The sequence below is a fragment of the Ovis canadensis genome, chromosome 17, assembly GCF_042477335.2.
Source record: "Ovis canadensis isolate MfBH-ARS-UI-01 breed Bighorn chromosome 17, ARS-UI_OviCan_v2, whole genome shotgun sequence".
Classification (NCBI taxonomy): Eukaryota; Metazoa; Chordata; class Mammalia; order Artiodactyla; family Bovidae; genus Ovis; species Ovis canadensis.
In genome coordinates this window covers 56,597,619-56,615,446 of record NC_091261.1, presented here as the reverse complement: position 1 = coordinate 56,615,446, position 17,828 = coordinate 56,597,619, and the positions used below count along the sequence as shown (strand labels likewise).

Genomic DNA, 17,828 nt, shown 5'->3' with positions numbered 1-17,828 from the left:
TTGCGGTTTAAGTTGTAACAGGCTAATAAATCACAAAATTGTGGGTGTAATTCAACTTGATTTCAAATCCAAATGTCTTTATTTTTTTTTTCTAGTTTATTTTTTTTTTATTTTTATTTTTTTTTTAATTCTGATTTATATTTTATTTTTAAAAGTCATTAGAAAATTTAGGGAAAAAAATGGCAATAAGATGTTAATTTACAAGTAAAATCTCAATTGCTAAAACATTTTTTAGTTAAGAAACATGTTTTAAAATTTTTCTTATTGAAACAATCAAATGTATAGATGAGTAGAGAAAATTGTGTCATGAACACTCCTTGATATATCCATTGCCTAGATTTTAAAATTTTGCCATATTTGCTTCTTTAGTTTTCTTCTGTTAAAAGTATTTTAGAGTCACTGGCATACAAAGCACATAAAGACTCTTCATTCTACACAAAGTCAGTATGAAAAGACATACAGACAAGTTTTTTGTTAGACAGAAAACAGAGAAATTCATACTAAATAACATATCAAAAACAATGGCTCTAACACACCCAGGAGATATACATGTATCTGTAGGAAGCAGAAGAGTTTTCTGTAGAGAAACCACTTTCAGGAGATGATTAGGTAGACTTGGGTTTTGTTCTTATATCTGTCACTTGGCAAATGAGAAACCATCTTCAGGACATCTTATGTCATCCATCTTATATATTGGTGATGATGTGATTGCAAATATAGTCTCATCATTACTGAAGACAACTGATGTCATGCTGGAGGGGTATCTATGGACCGGATATATTTATAAATCCATCAGAACCACTCATGGCAAGTACATTGTCAATGTTGTACATTGTCAAATGGCATTGACTAGATAAATCCGCTTGGTATTCTTTTCTTTCAGCCTTGGACACTTGAAAACAAGCTTCTATTGTACCTCAGAGCTCAGCAGGAAGTATTCAACAGTCACTTGGCCTTCTAAAGAGCTTAATACATAATTCTGCTTGTTTGAAAATGCTCAAAGCAGTGAGCCTGGTACTTTGGGTTGGACATCCAGCACTGTCACACAGAATCCGTGTTCTGTGAGCCCACATTAATACTTTACAGCCCACCTTGCCATCTTCAGACGGAGAGAAGTTTCTAGCACTGTAAGAAGTTCTGGGGTTCCACGGATTAACTGTCTGATCCCAATGCCCAGTGACCACCACCACTTCTGGACAGAATTTACCACATCTGATGGGGCATCATGCGTTCCAACAAGATTTTCTTGATCAGTGTTGGAATCATGCATTTTCAGTCGAAGGTTTAGTCCTCCACTCAAAGTGTGTTTTGGATCATTGAACACACATCCCAGACAGCTCTGGATGCTGGTACTTGAGTCGAACAACCAGAACATCGCAGAGATGCATCGCCGAATCCCGGGAGGAGACAAGCAGGAGCTGGTCTTGGGACTGAACTTCACCAAGGAGACATCATCCTTAGTGGGTGGTTCAGACTGAACTCATGGGCTTCTCTCAGAAGTGACTTCACCGCCATCTCCTCCTGACTTCCCTCAGACATTAAGGTTTTCACCTGTTAGCGTGCATCTCTTGGACGAGGGGTATCTCCTCACCGCCGCCTTTCCTGACCTTCAACATGGGATAGCTCCTCTAGGCTCTCCTGGGCCCGCGCAGCCACTGCTCCTCGGGTTGCTCCACCCCGCCAGCCCTGGCGTTGGTGGCTCCTCCCAGCTGCCGCCCCTGGCCTCGGACTCGGGGTGGCTCCTCTCGGTCGTTCCTGCACCGTCACAGCCTGGCACTCTAGGCCTCTGCCCCTGACCTTGGACGTATGGGAGCTCCTCTTGGCCTCGCTTAGGCTTAGTGCGCCGGCTCGCAGCCACCTAACTGCAAGCAGGCTCCTTTGCTAAGACTTCTGGGGGTGCTGGACAGTCACAGTCTGCTTCACGGGGTGCGCCAGCGGTCCACCCAGAAAGCTGAGCAGCAGCGGCGGAAAAGGTGACAAGCCCCGGCGATTGCACTCGCCAAACTCCCTTTTTTCTAGTTTAATTTCATTTGTAGTTTAAGAAAATCAGGATTAGAATATTTGTTGCTGTAGTCTCTCCTGGAATAAATCCCATGAAATGCAATTCTACCTTTGAAGGTTTTTATGGATCTTGACATCGTTATTCACTTTGACAGACAGTAGAATATTAATTAATTGCCAGCTTCACTACAGTGGTCCAGCATGATTTCCTAAAAGGGGCACGATGACTGTCCTTTTCTCTGCAACTGATTTCACTTCCAAATAGCAAGTCATATTGTTTGCTGGAGGATATGTTAATTGCTCATATGATGATGGTGGTGATAATGATGTACGATTATTACTTAGTGACTCATTGGTGCTGGTCCCATCTGTTAATATCTAGAGTTGTTTATCCCTCAATTTCAGGTAGATGAAAATGAACATGGATTTGTAGGTAGGTACCCATGACTGTTTAAGTGGCTGAGTTTAGAACAAAGTGGGAAACTCAGTGTGGACTGAGAAACCACTTAAGATGAGTAATTATGATGAGGTCAAAATTAGTTTGTCATTTTGTATCAGTTGGAGATTATTTTCAAGTACACCTAACTGAAACTAGACTCCACTGGCTTAGGCAAATAGAGGGACAGGCATGATAGTTCATGATGTCATCAAAAGACCCAAGCTTCTGCTTACCCTCATCTCTGCTGTTATTAGTCTACAGGACTTTGGGGACAGGTATATAATTTATATGTAGAAAAAAATCACCCCTTTTAGAGTATAGTTCTATGAGCTTGGACAAATACATAGGGTCATGTATCCATCACCATAGCAAGATATGGAACAAGCTGAATATCCCCTACATTTTCTCTTGTGCCTCTTTAGAGCTAGCATCTCCTTTCACCCCTACCCTGACAACCAATGATCTATTTCCTGTCTCTACTATTTTATCTTTATAAGAATGCCATATAAATGAACTTATTCTTTCACTTGGGATAATGAATTAGAGCCTTACGCTGCTGTGTGTGTCAATATTTTTCCTTTTTAGAAAAATGAAGGAGTACTTTTATGGCTATCCCTTTGATGGATAGAGTTTGTCCATCCATTCACTAGCTGAAGCACATTTGGGTTGTCTCTAGTATTTGTTGATATGCTATCAACATCCGCATGCAGGTTTTTGTGTGACCATGTTTCATTTCTCTTGGGTACATACCTAGTAGTGGGATTGCTGGGTCATATGATGGGTATGGTGGTGGTGGTGGTTTAGTCACTAAGTCGTGTCTGACTCTTGTGAATCCATGAACTGTAGCCCACCAGGCAAGAATGTTGGAGTGTGCTGCCATTTCCTTCTCCAGGGGATCTCCCCGACCCAGGGATCGAACCCTGGTCTTCTGCATTGCTGGCAGACTCTTTACTGACTGAACCACCAGGGAGGCTTTGGGTATGTGTTTAGGCTTATACAAAACTGCAGGCTTGTTCTTCAAATGGCTGGAACATTCTCAGAGGTAGTGTTCGAGAGTTCTTGCTGATTTACCTCCCCACCATCACTTGGCCTCGTAGTTTCTTTCCAATCTTATACGGGTGTAACAGTATCTCCTGTTTAAAAACTTCTTTTTGCAATTATTGTTTTGTGTTTGGCTGCGTCAGGTCTTAGTTGCAGCACGCAGGGTCTCTGATGCACCTTGTGGAATCTTGTTGTGGTGCACAGACTCTCTCTAGTTGTGAGTTGTGCATTGATTCTAGAGTGTGGGGCTCAGTAGCTGTGATGCCTGGGATTAGTTGCTCTGCAGCATGTGGGATCTTAGTTCCCTGACCAAAGATTAAATTCATGTACCCTACATTGCAAAGGATGCTAATTTTCCATCAAAATATATCTTCCTTGGTGAAATGTATCCTCAAGACCCTTTATCCATTTTGTACTGAGTTGTCTTATTGAGACTTGAGAGTCTTTTATGAAAACATGCATTTTGCAAATATTTTCATCTAGTCTTCTGTCTTCATTTTCTTACCACTGTCTTTCCGAGAGTTTAGGTTTAACATTTAGTTTAGTTAGATGGTCTTCCTTCGTGGCTCAGATGGTAAAGCGTCTGTCTACAATGAGGGAGACCCAGGTTCAATCCCTGGGTTGGGAAGATCCCTTGGAGAAGGAAATGGCAATCCACTCCAGTACTATTGCCTGGAAAATCCCATGGACAGAGGAGCCTGGTAGGCTATAGTCCATGGGGTCACAAAGAGTCGGACACGACTGAGCAACTTCACGTTCACATTAGTTGGATGAAGTCTGGTTTCTCATTATTTTCTTTCATGGTTTGTACTTTTTGTATCTTTTCCAGTAAGTCTTTGCCTTACTCAAGGTTACAAATATTTCCCCCATGTTTTCTTCTAGAAGTTTTATATATTTAGATTTTATGTTTGGAAGTATGATTCAATTTGAGCTAAGTTTTTGTTGCATGAAGAGGCTTCAGTTGAGTCTTTTTTTTTTTTCCCCTTAATGTGAATGTCCAATAGTCCCAGTCCCATATGTTGAAAAATCTATCCTTTCTCCATTGTATTCCCCTTGTTGAAAATCAATTAACAATGAGTTTGGGTCTGCTTCTGCATCCTCTTGTCTATTTCATCTATTTAAACATATAATTTTTTTCTAATGCTATGCTTTATTGATCACTGCAGGTTTATAGTAAGTCTTAAAGCTCTCCAATTTTGCACATATTTTCCAAAATAGTCTTGACTAATCCAGTTTCTTTGTCTTTCCATATTCATTTTAGAATCAGTGTTGGTTATATATATTTAAAAAGTGGGATTTTGATTGGGGTTGTAGAATTGGAATGTGAGGTGGATTATTTGGAGAGGGAATAGACATTTTAATAGTCTTCAAGAATACAGTGCATCTTTCCATTTATTTAGGTATTCTTTGTACATATTTTGTTAATTTATATGTATTTCATTTGGGGGCACTGTATTATTAATGACATGTTTATATTTTAATTTCTAATCATTCCTTGTTAGCGTGTCAAAACACAATAAATTTTTTATGTTGACCTTGTTTCATGTGACTGTGGTAAGCTCGCTTGTTACTTCTAGTAATTTATATACTCTAAAGTTCATCGATTTAAAGTGTACAATTCAGTATTTTTAGAGTATTGACAGTCATGTAACCATCACCACAATCTAATTTTAGAACATTTTCATCACCTCCAATACAGGTAGCTCTCTTTCCTTTGGATTTCTAGTCTAACTCCATTGATTAGAGACCATACTTTATATGATTTCAGTATTTTATATTTGTTGAGGTTCTTTTTATGATCAACTTTGGTTAATGTTTTATGTGCATTTAAATATTGGAGAAGGAAATGGCAACCCACTCCAGTACTATTGCCTGGAAAATCCCAGGGACGGAGGAGCCTGGTAGGCTACAGTCCATGCGGTCACAATTGGTTAATGCTTTATGAGCATGTACAGGGTTATCATTTCTCTGTTGTCGAGTGGAGTGTTTTATAAATGTCATTATACACCCCAGCAACGTACGTTGATAGATCTGTTGGTGTTGGTCAGGTCTGTATCCTTAGTGATTTTCTGTCTGCTTATTTTATTGATTACTGAGAGAGGACTCTCCAGATATAACTGAAGGTTTACCTCTTTCTTCTTTCACTTATACCAGTTTTTGTATCATGTATTTTGGTAGTTCTTTTGTCCGTTGAACGCATATTTAGAGTTGTTATGTGTTGTTGCTGAATTCATCCCTTTGTAATGTAATGACTCTGTTTATCCCTGATAAAATCCCCTGTTCTGAAATCTACTTTGTCTGATAATATAGCCACTTCAGTGTTCTTTTGTCTAGTGTTTGCTTTGCAAGATATATTTTTTCTGTCTAATTTTTAACCTTCTTGTGTATTTATATTTAAAATGTGTTTCTTATAGACAGTATATTTTTTGGTCTTTCTATTTTATCCAGTCTGAGAATCTTTGTCTTTTATTTGGTGTTTTTGGATCAACTAGATTCAATGTGGTGACTGAATAAAATCTACTCTCCTTGCCAGTTCTTTTCTTTATTTTGCTAGTTATTTTCTATTTGTTTCATTCATCCTTCCTTATCTTTCTATCCCTCATTTTTGGTCTGCTTCTGGATGAATTCAGAGTTTACTATGATTCTATTTTGTGTATTTTTGGAGTGTGTGTATAGTCACTCAGTTGTGTCCAACTCTTTGTGATCACATGGGCTGTACTGCGCCAGGCTCCTCTGTCCATGGAATTCTCCAGGTGAGAATACTGGAGTGGGTTGTTCTTCCCTTCTCCAGGGGATGTTCCCAACCCAGGGAATGAACCTGAGTCTCCTGCTTTGCAGGCAGATTCTTTACCATCTAAGCCACCAGGAAAGCCCTTATGTATGATTATTAGCTTATTATTTGTACTTGTGTAAAATTTTTTTTCTGGTGATTATCCTAAGTTTTACTGCATTTTCTCCCAATGGTTATCGAAGGATATATTTCTTTAATAGGTTACATGCTACTGTTAACTTAAAAAAAATGCACAATGTGAGAGTTGTGAGTCAAGTTTCATTTGGGGGCAAAATGAGGACTGCAGCCTGGGAGACAGCACCTCAGATAACTCTGAGAACCTGCCCCAAAGAGGCCAGTATATACGTGATTTTGGTGAAGTGGGAATACATGCAATCAAGCACATCTTTCTCCAGAAGATTTCTGCTAGTCTCATGAAGATTTTGCTTGTCATGAGGAACAATTGTCACCATGAAGGATTTTAACGCTTTTCTAAATATGAGGAGATACAAGAACTGGGCTCATAGAATCTGCTCCTGAAAATATCTAACTATCTGAAGACCTGTCCTGCCAGATTTCCCAGAGCACAATGTGCCTCATTTCTGCTCTCCACCCTGAACTCCTTTCAGGGGCTGTTGAAGGTCAGCAGCTGCAGTAGCACATGACTTAATCCTATGGAGATAGATGGCAAGTGCCAATTTGTAGTTGACACTACCTTCCAATCACATTATACCACTGTGTGTAGGGCAGGCCCTTCACAACTGTATGTTCCCACTTTCTGCCTCCCTTCTTCTGTGGTACTTCTCATACATCCTGCTTTTACACATGCTATCAACCTCCAGCATGTTCTACTCTTTTTTTGACAATTCAAGTTTTACAGCAATTAAAAATAAAATAGTCTTTCCTATTTAAGACTATTGTAACCATTTCTGGCTATCTTGAGGGCTTCCCTGGTGGCTCAGCTGGTAAAGAATCTGCCTGCAATGTGGGAGACCTGGTTTCGAAATTCAATGACTTTTAATATCAAACCATGATTTGTGCAACCATCCCTGCTTTCTAATTTCAGGACAGTTTTATCATCCCTCAAAAGAAACTCTATACCCAGGATCAGTCACTCCTCACTCCCCTATTCTCAGTCTCTCCTTTCATTTTGAAAAATATTATTATTAAATACAGAATTTTGAGTCACAGTTTCCCTCTTCCTACCATCCCAAACTCCAGATATTTCACTTTATTGTCTTTTGACTCACATACTTTCTGGTAAGAAGGTTCATGTAATTATTCTCTTTGCTCCTCTGTATGTAATGTATAGTTTTCTCTTATTTCTCTTCTGATGTCACATGTCTAGGGGTGTGTGGTTTGTGTGTATGGTGTATTTATCTGGTGTGTGAGGTGTGCGTGCGTGTGTGTGTGCCTGTGGCATGAAGAATTCGCACATGCATATGTGTGTTCTGTGTGTGTGTACATGTGTGCATACATGCACAGGCATCTCTGTGTTGTGCGCATGTGTGTGGCATGATGAATGTGCACACACATGTGTGTGTTGTGTGTGCATGTGTGTGCATTTGTGTGGCCTGTTTGGGATTTATCTTTTTTGGGGATTGTCTGCACTTCTTTAATTTGTGGTTAAATGTACCCATTATTTTCCAACATTCTTAGTTATTTGCTCTTCAAATATATTTTGTTGTCACAGTTTCTCAGTTCTACGTCTGGGATTTCATATACACATATGAGAATATTGTGACACTATTCCTTCATGCTCTGGTTTTCAGAAGTTCCTTTTTTCATTTTGTGGTTTAGCTTGGATAATTTTAATCGACCCATCACCGGGTTCACTGATTCCTTCTTTGCCTGTGTTGCATCTGCTTATGAGCTCCCAGAAGGAGTGTTTGATCTGTTATATGTTTTATTTTTAGTGGCAGCATTTCCATTGATTCCTTCCTACAATTTTCATCTCTCTGTAGAATTTCCCCTTCTGTACATGAATACTGTCACACTTTCCCACTATAGCATTTAACATATTAGTCACAACTATTATTTAAAACTTTCTGATATAGTTTTGATTTTTTAAAATCTCTAGACATGGTTTTCCCTGCTTTTTTGTGTGTCATACTTTTAGAATAAATGCTGGGCATCAGGTGTAACACAGTGAGGACTGAGGCCAACAGTACTGCTGCTGGGAAAAGAGTATAAGGGCGCTTGTCTGCTGGGCATTAATGTGTGTGTGCAGTAGTGCACACGTGTGCTTATGCATGCATGCATAAACATGCGTTTTAACTCGTGACTGTGCACTACACATCTATGCATGTTATGTGTGTGTATGCCTATGTGTGTGCATGCACAAGCACATGTATGCTTGTGCACGTGTGCACGTGTATGCTCATAATATCTGCACACATGTGAACACACATATGCATGTACACACGTGCACATGTATATGTATGTGTCTGCACATGCTCACATGTATGTGTGTATATCTGTGTGTGCGTGCATGAGTACAGGTTTGCTTGTGTGTGCATGCACACACATGCATGTATATGTGTGCATGTGCGTGTACACACATGTGTGTACATGCATATGTGCATATGCCCATTTGCATGTATGTGTGTGTTAAGTCAGTCTGGTGGGGAGTGGAGCTGGCTTGGGTTCTGTAGCCATGGATGCCGTCAGCCCTGCACTGGCTTCAGTCTCCTCTGGCATAACCTTGCACTTGGGGTGGGGTTGGTTCAGCAGAGGGAGTTCCTCACTGTTCCTGCTCCACTTTCAGTTCCAGGCCTTTCTCCTCAGCCAGAACAGCTCCCCATGCTCTTGCCTCTCCTGTTCTGAGGATGCTGAGTCCAGCTGGCCTGGAAGTGTGGTGGTGGGAAGTCCATTTCCCTGGTCAGCCTCAGGCTCAGGTTGCCCAAGTCCCTGCATTGTGGGCAGATGTCCTCAGTGGCTTTGCCCCTCTTTGGGTATAAGGGGAACTTTCTGCCCCTCTGTGGGGACAGAGAGTAGTGTCTCACCTTCCTCCAGCCACGGAGGTTCTTCCCAGTACCCTGGGGTGCAGCGGCAGCTGTCCTCCTCCAGCAATGTCAGGGTTTTGGTCCCTGGGGGAGAAGGTCTAGGCAGGTGTCATGCCTGCACCATGGGGTCCACTCACTTCTCCTGTGAACCCCGCTGAGAGGCTGCCTCCTGGCTTGCACCACCAACATCTTCTTCTTAGCACCTGCTGATCATGGAGAAGGGCCTGGGCTGGGGTGTGAACTGCCCTCTGTCTGCAGCAACAAGGGGCCTTATACTCTCATCTAGCTCTCACCCGCCTTTCCAAATCCACTGCAGTCCTTTTGCTGAATTCTTCTTACCTGTCTGGGCCCCATTTCCTCATGCCCCCTCTCATATGAGTCAAGACTCATGCACACCTCTCCTTAGAGGGGTCTATCTTCCTCACATTTCAGGCCTGGTGGGCACCCTGACCTCTGTGTGCTAGTGGACTCAAGAAATTCTCACTTTTGTAGATGTGGAGGCTGCTCTTGTGGTGAAGGGGGTAATGCTCTTTCCAGCCTTCCATGTCCTAGGAGAAAAAGTTTGGGTTTCCATGCTCATGATCACAGGACAGCTGTTCCGTCTCTTCTCATCACTTCTGTGCTTGGGCCAGAGAAAAGGGAAAGGTCAGCAGGCTTCAGGAAGAGCAAAGGTCAAGAGTGTTTTCTTGGAAGGCTGTGCCACAGGCATCTGCCTGTATCTCACTGTGTGTGGTCCCCTGGTCACCCCAGCTGAAAGGGAAGTGATTGTTTTTAACTGAATTATAGGCACACTAATGCACTTATTATTATTATTTTTTGGCCATGCAGGATCTTAGTTTCCTGACCAGGAATTGAACCCATGTCCCTGCAGTAGAAGCACAGAGTTGTAACCTCTGGGCCACCAGTGAAGCACCCCTCCACCCCCCGCCCCGCCGCCCCATGCACTTGGGATTCTGCCTGGGAAGAAGGGAGAGACTGGATTTGGGGCAGGCAGTTAGCCATGCCTTCTAGGCAGTCTTCTTAAAACCCTCCTCCCCAAACTCAACAATTTCTTAAGCTCTAACCCTCCCCTCCTCTTTGGAAACTGGATGAAAGCTATGGAACACTCTCCCCTCAAAAGTTCATGTGTTTGCATTCAAACAGAATCGTGCATGTGACTTCAGGGTGTTCAGTGACTCTATGAGGCTCTGCCTGCATGTCAGGACCTCCGGGAGTGTCACGCCTGAGGCTTAGTCTTTTTCTTAAAAAAGTTTAAATTGGAGGATAATTGCTTTACAGTATTGCATAGGTGTCTGCCATTCAACACAAATCCACTGTAATTATATATACATATCTTCTCCTTCACGCTAAGAGTTGGCTCATTGGAAAAGACCCTGATGCTGGGAGGGATTGGGGGCAGGAGGAGAAGGGGATGACAGAGGATGAGATGGCTGGATGGCATCACGGATTTGATGGACATGAGTTTGAGTGAACTCTGGGAGTTGGTGATGGACAGGGAGGCCTGACATGCTGCGATTCATGGGGTTGCAAAGAGTTGGACACGACTGAGTGACTGAACTGAACTGAACTGACTGATCTCCTCCCTCTTGAGCTTCCCTCCCACCCCGCCCCCCACCTCACCCCTCTAGGTCATCGCAGAGCACTGAGCTGACCTCCCTGTGTTATACAGCAGCTTCCCACTTGCCGTCTGTTTTACACATGGTAGTCTATTATGTCAGCGCTAATCTCCCAATTCGTTCTACGCTCCCCTTTCCCTGCTGTTTGCACAAGTCTGTTCTCTGTCTCTCCATTCCTTCCCCGAAAATAGGCTTGTCTGTACCATTTTTCTAGACTCATATATATGCAGTAATATACGGTATTTGTTTTTCTGTTTCAGACTTACTTCACTCTGTATGACAGGCTCTAAGTTCATCTGCCTCTGGTGGTCAATCTTATTCTTGGTTGCCCAGAAGCAGAGCCTGGGGTTGACAATGTGTGTGTATAGTTTTCTTGGAGGTTGATTCCAGGCATGAAGGTGTTTACAGGGAAATAAAACAGGCTGGTGAGAAAGTCAATTCAAGGGTTGTTATTGGGTTGCCAACCCTGGAGTAGAAGAGGAGGAGGTGTTTATCTGCTGGGTCTTGAGCCTACTGGGCAGGGCTGCTCCCTGTCAGTGGGCACCCCAGTTCCGGGTACTGATGCATGTGGCCACATGGCACCCCCCATCCCCACATCTCATCTGTCAAGTGGGAGGGGCCCCAGGCGGGCAAAGGCACACTGTGGGGAGTGAGGCTGGCAGGGACTGCTATCAGGAAGATCATCCCAGTGCGTGGGACTAGGGAGTGAGGCTGATAGGACCAGCAGTGATGAGCAGGAGGGCCTGGGGTGCCAGCAGCCAAGCTCCACCTCTCTCTCCATCCCCCCTCCCTTTCTGCCCCTTCCTTTCTGTGCCTACAGGTCACTGAAGGACAAATGACTGCAGCTTCTCAGATCCATCCCTTTCGCCAGGACTCTTGATCACAAGGGACAGAAGTCAAGATCAAACTTCCTCCAGGGAAACGTGAATTGATTGGTGCCTGTCGGCGAAAACTGGCTCTAGCATCGCAGATCCAGGAGCTCGGCAGACACCATGGAATCTCTTAGTTCAGTCTGTCCATTCTTTCCACCATAGTAACTCTGTATAATGGAAAAGCGGGTATGAGCAGCCTTGATTTAAGATCCTTCTGGGTTATAGCAGCTCCAGTGTGGGTGGGGGGCCTCTTCTCTTCCAAGGTGCTGCTCGGGGAAGATTAGAGCCTAGCAGTAGGATGCATGACAATCACAGGCCTGGGGCACAGAGGTGCTGCAGGCGGTTCCCACCCTCCCCTCGCCCTTCCGACAGAAGCACGTGGGCTGATGGAGGACGCACCCTCCAAAGGAAGACCACTTACTTGTAGCCACAGAAGGGGAAGGGGAAGGCTGGGCTGGCAGAAACAACACAGGCCCTTGTTATACCCCAGGCTACTTCCGGAATGTCTTTCCAGAATGTTCTTCCTTCCCTTGTCCCTTAAGAGAGAGAATTCCCCAACTCCCTCCCACCATTTCTGCAGTGCATTCATCTTTCAAGCTCTAACCCTGTTGATTTCTATGGTGTCTGTGCGTTGCCTGTACCCCTAACCCTGGCTGGGGGCATCATAGTTCTTCCTGGGGCAGCATCTCCACGGAACCCAGTGGGACAGGGTCACTGCCCAGGCAGCTCTTTACAAATGTGATGGTGTGTTGAAGGCTGTGTGGGCGGGGAGGTGCAGCTGAGGGAGAGGAGAACTAGGCACTGAGAATTCATTACCCTGCCAGCGTCTGGGCGGCTCTACAGGGCTCTTCATGAGCTCCACGCTGTCCTCCTGCTGAGCAGGAGGACACATATCCAGCTGTGGGTGAATAATCCAGTTAAGCCCCTATTTTCAGTTGACTTTACACTTTGTTTCATCCCTGTAAAACTGTATTGAATAGAGCCTAATTGGAATTTAAGCTTCCTTTGATTTGTTTCAGCTTTATCACAGTATAATTGACAAAATTGTAATATATTTAAGGTGTGCGATGTGATGATTTGATATACATGTACACTGTGAAAGGACTCCCACAGCAGAGCTAATTAACACACCTGTCACCTCGCGTCTCACATATTTATCTTTTTTGGGGGGTGAGAACATAAATTCTCCTCTCTTAGAAATGTTAATTACACCATATAGTCTTATCCACTAAAGTCACCATATTATATATTAGATCCTCATCTTATAATTGAAGGTTTACATTCTGTTACCAACCTCTGGTAAAGGGGTTCACAGGGATGGGATTCCAGACCCACACTCCGTCAGTATCTTTTCCAAAATCCCCCCACCATGGGAAAGGACGCTTTACATGAAGATGGGCTCATCTCAGCACCTGAAAAGGAGCCAAGAAAGGTAAGAGATGTGAACACAAACCTGCTATCTGGGATTGAGATGAAAAGCAAGCCCATGGGGAGTGAGGGCAGGTTCCACTGACTTTGATTTCTACCCAGCCTTTATTGCTGCTGTTGTACTGAGATGCCTCCTGTTATCTGATGGTCATTTAAAAAAAATGTTTATTGGAGTATAGTTGGCTCACAATGTTGTGTTGATTTCTGCTGTACTGTAAAGTAAATCAGTTGTACATATACACATATCCACTCTTCTTTAGATTCTTTCCCCATGTAGGTCATCACAGAGTATTGAGTAGAGTTCCTTGTGCTATACAGTAGGTCCTTATTGGTTATCTGTTTTATATACAGTAGTGGATATACGTCAGTCCCAGTCTCCCAATTCATCCCTCCGCCTTTCTACCCAGTAACCATAAGGTTGTTGTCTACATCTGTCACTCTATTTCCGTTTTGTAAATACGTTCATTTGTACCATTTTTTTAGGTTCCACATGTAAGTAATATCATGTGATATATGTCTGACTTTCTTCACTCAGTATCACAATCTCTGGGTTGATGGTGATTTTTTTTTTTTGATGGTGATTTTTATAGTTAAAAAAAGAACACAGCCAGCGTGGTTCAGTCTCAGTGATGGGACAGGTCCATTTAATCCGCAGTCTGTCTAATGTTTCGTAAAGTAAGACGTGGACTAAGGAAAGTTTGCATTGGCTCCGCCTCCTCTTGCATCTTTCTCTTTCTTCCAGAGGGAGGCAGTGGGAGGGAGAGAAAGCAGATGAAATGGAGAGAGAAAGGCTGTAAGTTTCCGCTGAGGCCCTTGGCCTAGGCTACAGGATAAAGGTGCAGTTACGACAGTGGAATCTGCCATTTTTTTCAAGTGCAAAGAGATGGAGAAACGTGCTCAGGAATTTTCTGGAAGCCTGCTGCCGCTGTGCAGGGAAGTTCAGGCTGTCAGATCATCTGAGAGGTTGTGGGCTACAGGCGCAAGTTAAAAAAAATCACTTCACAGTTTTGACATCACTTTTTTTGGTTCTCCCCCATGGAGACTGGAGGTCATCTTCTTATCCTCTTTAGGAAGTACTTGGACTCTGTTCCCATTTAAAGTCAGGACGAAGGAGCTAATAATATTAGTTAACATTTAATGAGTGTTATTTTCTACTTTATATTAATAATCACAGCTAACATTTATTGAGTGATATGTTTTGGTTTTTTTGCTTGCAAAAAACAGCGAGCATTTATGGAGTGCTACGTACTTCCCAAGCACTGCTTTGAAAGCCTTGTATGCATCATCTCATTTCTTGTTACAGCTCTTTGGAGTTGAAACTATTACCTCCATTTTACAGATGAGGAATTTGAAACAGAGAGGTTCAGTAGCTTGCCTAAGGACACACAGCTAGTTAAATGTTGGAGAGGGTGCAGGGAGGTAAGTTAATCAAGTGTGTGTTAGTTAATCAAGTGTGTGTTAGTTAATCAAGTGTGTGTTAGTTAGGGGCATCCCTGATGGCTCAGACAGTAAGCAATCTGCCTGCAGTGCATGAGACACTGGCTGGTATTTGTGTGGGTTAACTGTGTTACTTAACGGTGTGTGTGGAGGGGGGGGGACATGTATGCAACATAGATTAAAATTTTAGTTTCTAGTAAAGTTAGATGAGGCTGGCTAAGGGTCCCTGGATGCTGTGGCTATGGGGGAGATGTGGGGTTTGGTGTAATGGCCCAGTGCACCTTGTAAACAGTTTCATTCATCTCTGAAAAGGTTAAAGAGAAAAGTGGCCAGCATCCTGTGGAGGGCATGTGCTGGGGAATGGGTGTGGGTGTTTCTTTTTTTTTTTTTTCCTATCCCTAGATCACCTTACTTTTTTCTTTGGGCAAAGAAGACTCAGCTGTAAACAGAGTTTATTGTCTGTTGTACGTTTTGTATTTATTAATATTTACACTGACTTTGAAGGTGTTAAGGGAAGGCAGCTAAGGCATGTCCACACCCTGCTCTGTCTGCTCTGCTTCAGAACCGCAGATCCTGAAAATAATTCCCACTTCTTCTTAACAGACCGGTGTTAGGACCCAGGAAGGATCCAGCAGCCGTGGGATATAAACAGAGGAGCGGAGCTGAACAAAGTTTGAGGAGAGAGCCTTACATCACTCACTCTCTCCACCCCGAGCGCCGCCGCGCCGCCGAGCTGGGGGACAGACGGAGGTGTAAGCCTGAGTCACACCAGAACTTAGCAGCGACGCGCTGGCCCGAAAACCCCGGGAGCTCCAGACGCAATTCCTCCCACTTCCAGGAAAAAGGGCAATGTCCAACTCCGGACCTGAATGGAGACAAATGACGGCTCTTGACAGAAAAAGAAAACCGTGAGGGACCCCCGCTTGCCCCCTAAGCCTCGCCACTGCAGTCCCAGCCCAGGATCGCTTCTCAGGAGTTTGGATCGGAAGCTGTTTCTCCTCCCCTCATCCCAGGGCCGGTTGGTCGCTCCAATGTGTTTATTGATCACCAAAGACTCTCAAGTTTGGAGACAGGCAAGAAACACCTATTAACTCTCCACGACTCTGCCTTCACGCTGCAGTTCACAAACTCTAGCTAAACAGATGGTGTTCTTCTTTCTGGAAACTGTGACAATGTCCCTTTCCCAAAGAAGGGAAAGGTAAAGGCAATTCTTTGTCACAGACCCTCAGGAATTCCACTTGGATCATATTTTCGCCTCTGAAAAAACCATGAAGAAGCTGCTGCCTCTTTGCTGCTGGCATTCCTGGCTGTTGTTATTTTATTGTGATTTTCAGGTAATGTCCCCAGGCGGTGCTCGCCAAGACGCGAACAGATTTCTGCTGGGAGGTTCCTTGTGTCTTACAGTGTGATGTTTTGTGTGCAGGTGCACGGGGCCCATGCCAGGTCACAAGTGCATCCAGGTAAGGCAGCTTCCCTCCTCTTCTGCTCGCTACCTGTTCTCCCTGCCCAGTCCGGGGTCTGGAGGCAGTTTGCTTGTCTCTGAGGCTGTTGGGGAAGGAGCCCTTCTTGGGCTCCGCTGGCCCCACCAGCTGTCCTGACACCTTGTCCCCTGGGTCACTCATCATCCTCCACCTCTGACTTAGAGAAGCAGGTCTCTCTGTGCCCCGATCCTCTCGCTTTGGGGGCATCTGAACACTTGTGATTCAGAAAATGGGATGTTTGCAGGTGAAGCATCTTCTGTCCTTGACTCAGGTTGTGCGTCTCCAGCGCAGATTCACTTGAGCTGCCTTAGAGCAGCTTTTGTCCCCATCCTTTTGTCCCTGCCCTCTTTTGTCCTCATCTCTCCGATGGGAGCTTGACTGCTCCAGCCCCTCCGATGAAACCCCTCGCCCACCCCCGCTTTCCCTTTGCCATCGTGAGTCCTGTCTGGAGGCATCACCATGAAGCTTTCCTTGGGGAGGACGGAAGAAGCGAGAAACTTTTCCTTGCTCCTTCCCAGAGAAGGAGGCCTGTGGGACCATGGTGGGAGTGCACTTACTGGCCCTTGTTCCCATTTGCTGCTTGGCTGGTACACGCACGGTGGAGGGGACCTCACACTAACATCCCCAAATCTTTGCCTGGGAGCCATGAGAGCAACACTGACCTGGGGGTGAGTGTGCCTTTGGCCGTGATTATGTCTGGAGCAGCCCTGCTGCCTCCACAACCCGCCAGAGATGGTGCGCGCAGCATCCCCACGGTGTGAATCCAGGTCCCAGGAGATGGACCCCGGTCTGGTGGGAGCACCAGCGTGGTGCTGGGTGAAGGTGGACGTGGGGTGGGGGTCTGTCCCTGTTGGAGTGATGCAGCCCTCACTGTGGGCGCTGGGGCATCCTATCATCTCCCTGTCTTTACCTGCAGGTCTCACAGGGCTTGCCGCTTCTTCTTTTTCTTCTTCTTCTTCTTTTTTTTTTTTTTTTTTACAAAAGTTTATCCTTAAATGTATAATAGGTCCCAAGACAACACTTCCTCCTAGCTATAGGTGGCAACAGACATTATGGCAGGGAGTCCAGATGTTTAAGCAGAAATGGGACTAAGGATCGTCATTGCCTCAGGCACCAGGGCCAGCAGATTTTTCGCCAGATTTCTTTATTCCACCTGTGGCCAGGGGCGTTTCCCTGGCAGCCTTCGCTTTTAGTTCCTTGGCTTTCTTCTGCCCCTCCTCCTTTTCGGCTTGGATGTCTTATCTTCCTCATCCATTCCTGGGCTTCTTCTGGGGCTACTTCAGGGGCTTCTTCTTGGCACCTTTGCAGCCCGACATAGCACCTGCCGCCCCTTCCCCAGACCCTTCCAGGTTGTGCCGCTGTTTGTTTTTATATGCACAGTCACGTTCAGTCTTCTGCTGAAAATGACGTGAAGGTGGTAACTTTTCGCCGGCTCCCCTTCCTTGGCCAAAATGCTGAACGATTTGGGAATAAATAAATCATCTAGCGTCGCACTAGAGGGAGGCTGTGTGAGCCCTACTGCTAACCCATGCCTCATAGCACACGCTGATTTCCCGGAGGGAAATGAGGGGAGGGGTCTGGCCAGGAACTCAGGCAGAGTGAACAAAGCGGTCCTGAGACCCCAGCCCCGTCAGGGAGGAAAGAGAGCTGTAGGGAGGTTCCCACATTGTGCCTTTGGCCACATCTCCCCACATCCACTCGCATCCTAGGCTCTCAGCTTCAAGGAGCGGCTTGAACC

The 17,828-nt window shown here is 44.7% G+C and overlaps 1 protein-coding gene and 2 pseudogenes across 2 annotated transcripts in view; 1 reads left to right on the top strand and 2 right to left on the bottom strand.

The window, feature by feature from the left end:
- Positions 1–255: 255 nt before the first annotated feature.
- On the bottom strand, positions 256–1,515 carry LOC138422292 (mitotic checkpoint protein BUB3 pseudogene; annotated as a pseudogene).
- A 13,747-nt stretch (positions 1,516–15,262) lies between these two features.
- The window catches only part of ADGRD1 (adhesion G protein-coupled receptor D1), a 176,790-nt gene continuing 174,224 nt past the window's right edge, over positions 15,263–17,828 (top strand). For both annotated transcript variants that reach the window (XM_069558653.1, XM_069558652.1), the window contains exons 1-2: positions 15,263–15,943; positions 16,033–16,069. In XM_069558653.1, coding sequence (XP_069414754.1) covers positions 15,878–15,943; positions 16,033–16,069 — 103 coding nt within the window. In that variant the 5' untranslated portion in view covers positions 15,263–15,877. The remainder of the gene's footprint in view (positions 15,944–16,032; positions 16,070–17,828) is intronic.
- LOC138422815 (translation machinery-associated protein 7-like) lies at positions 17,197–17,406 on the bottom strand (annotated as a pseudogene).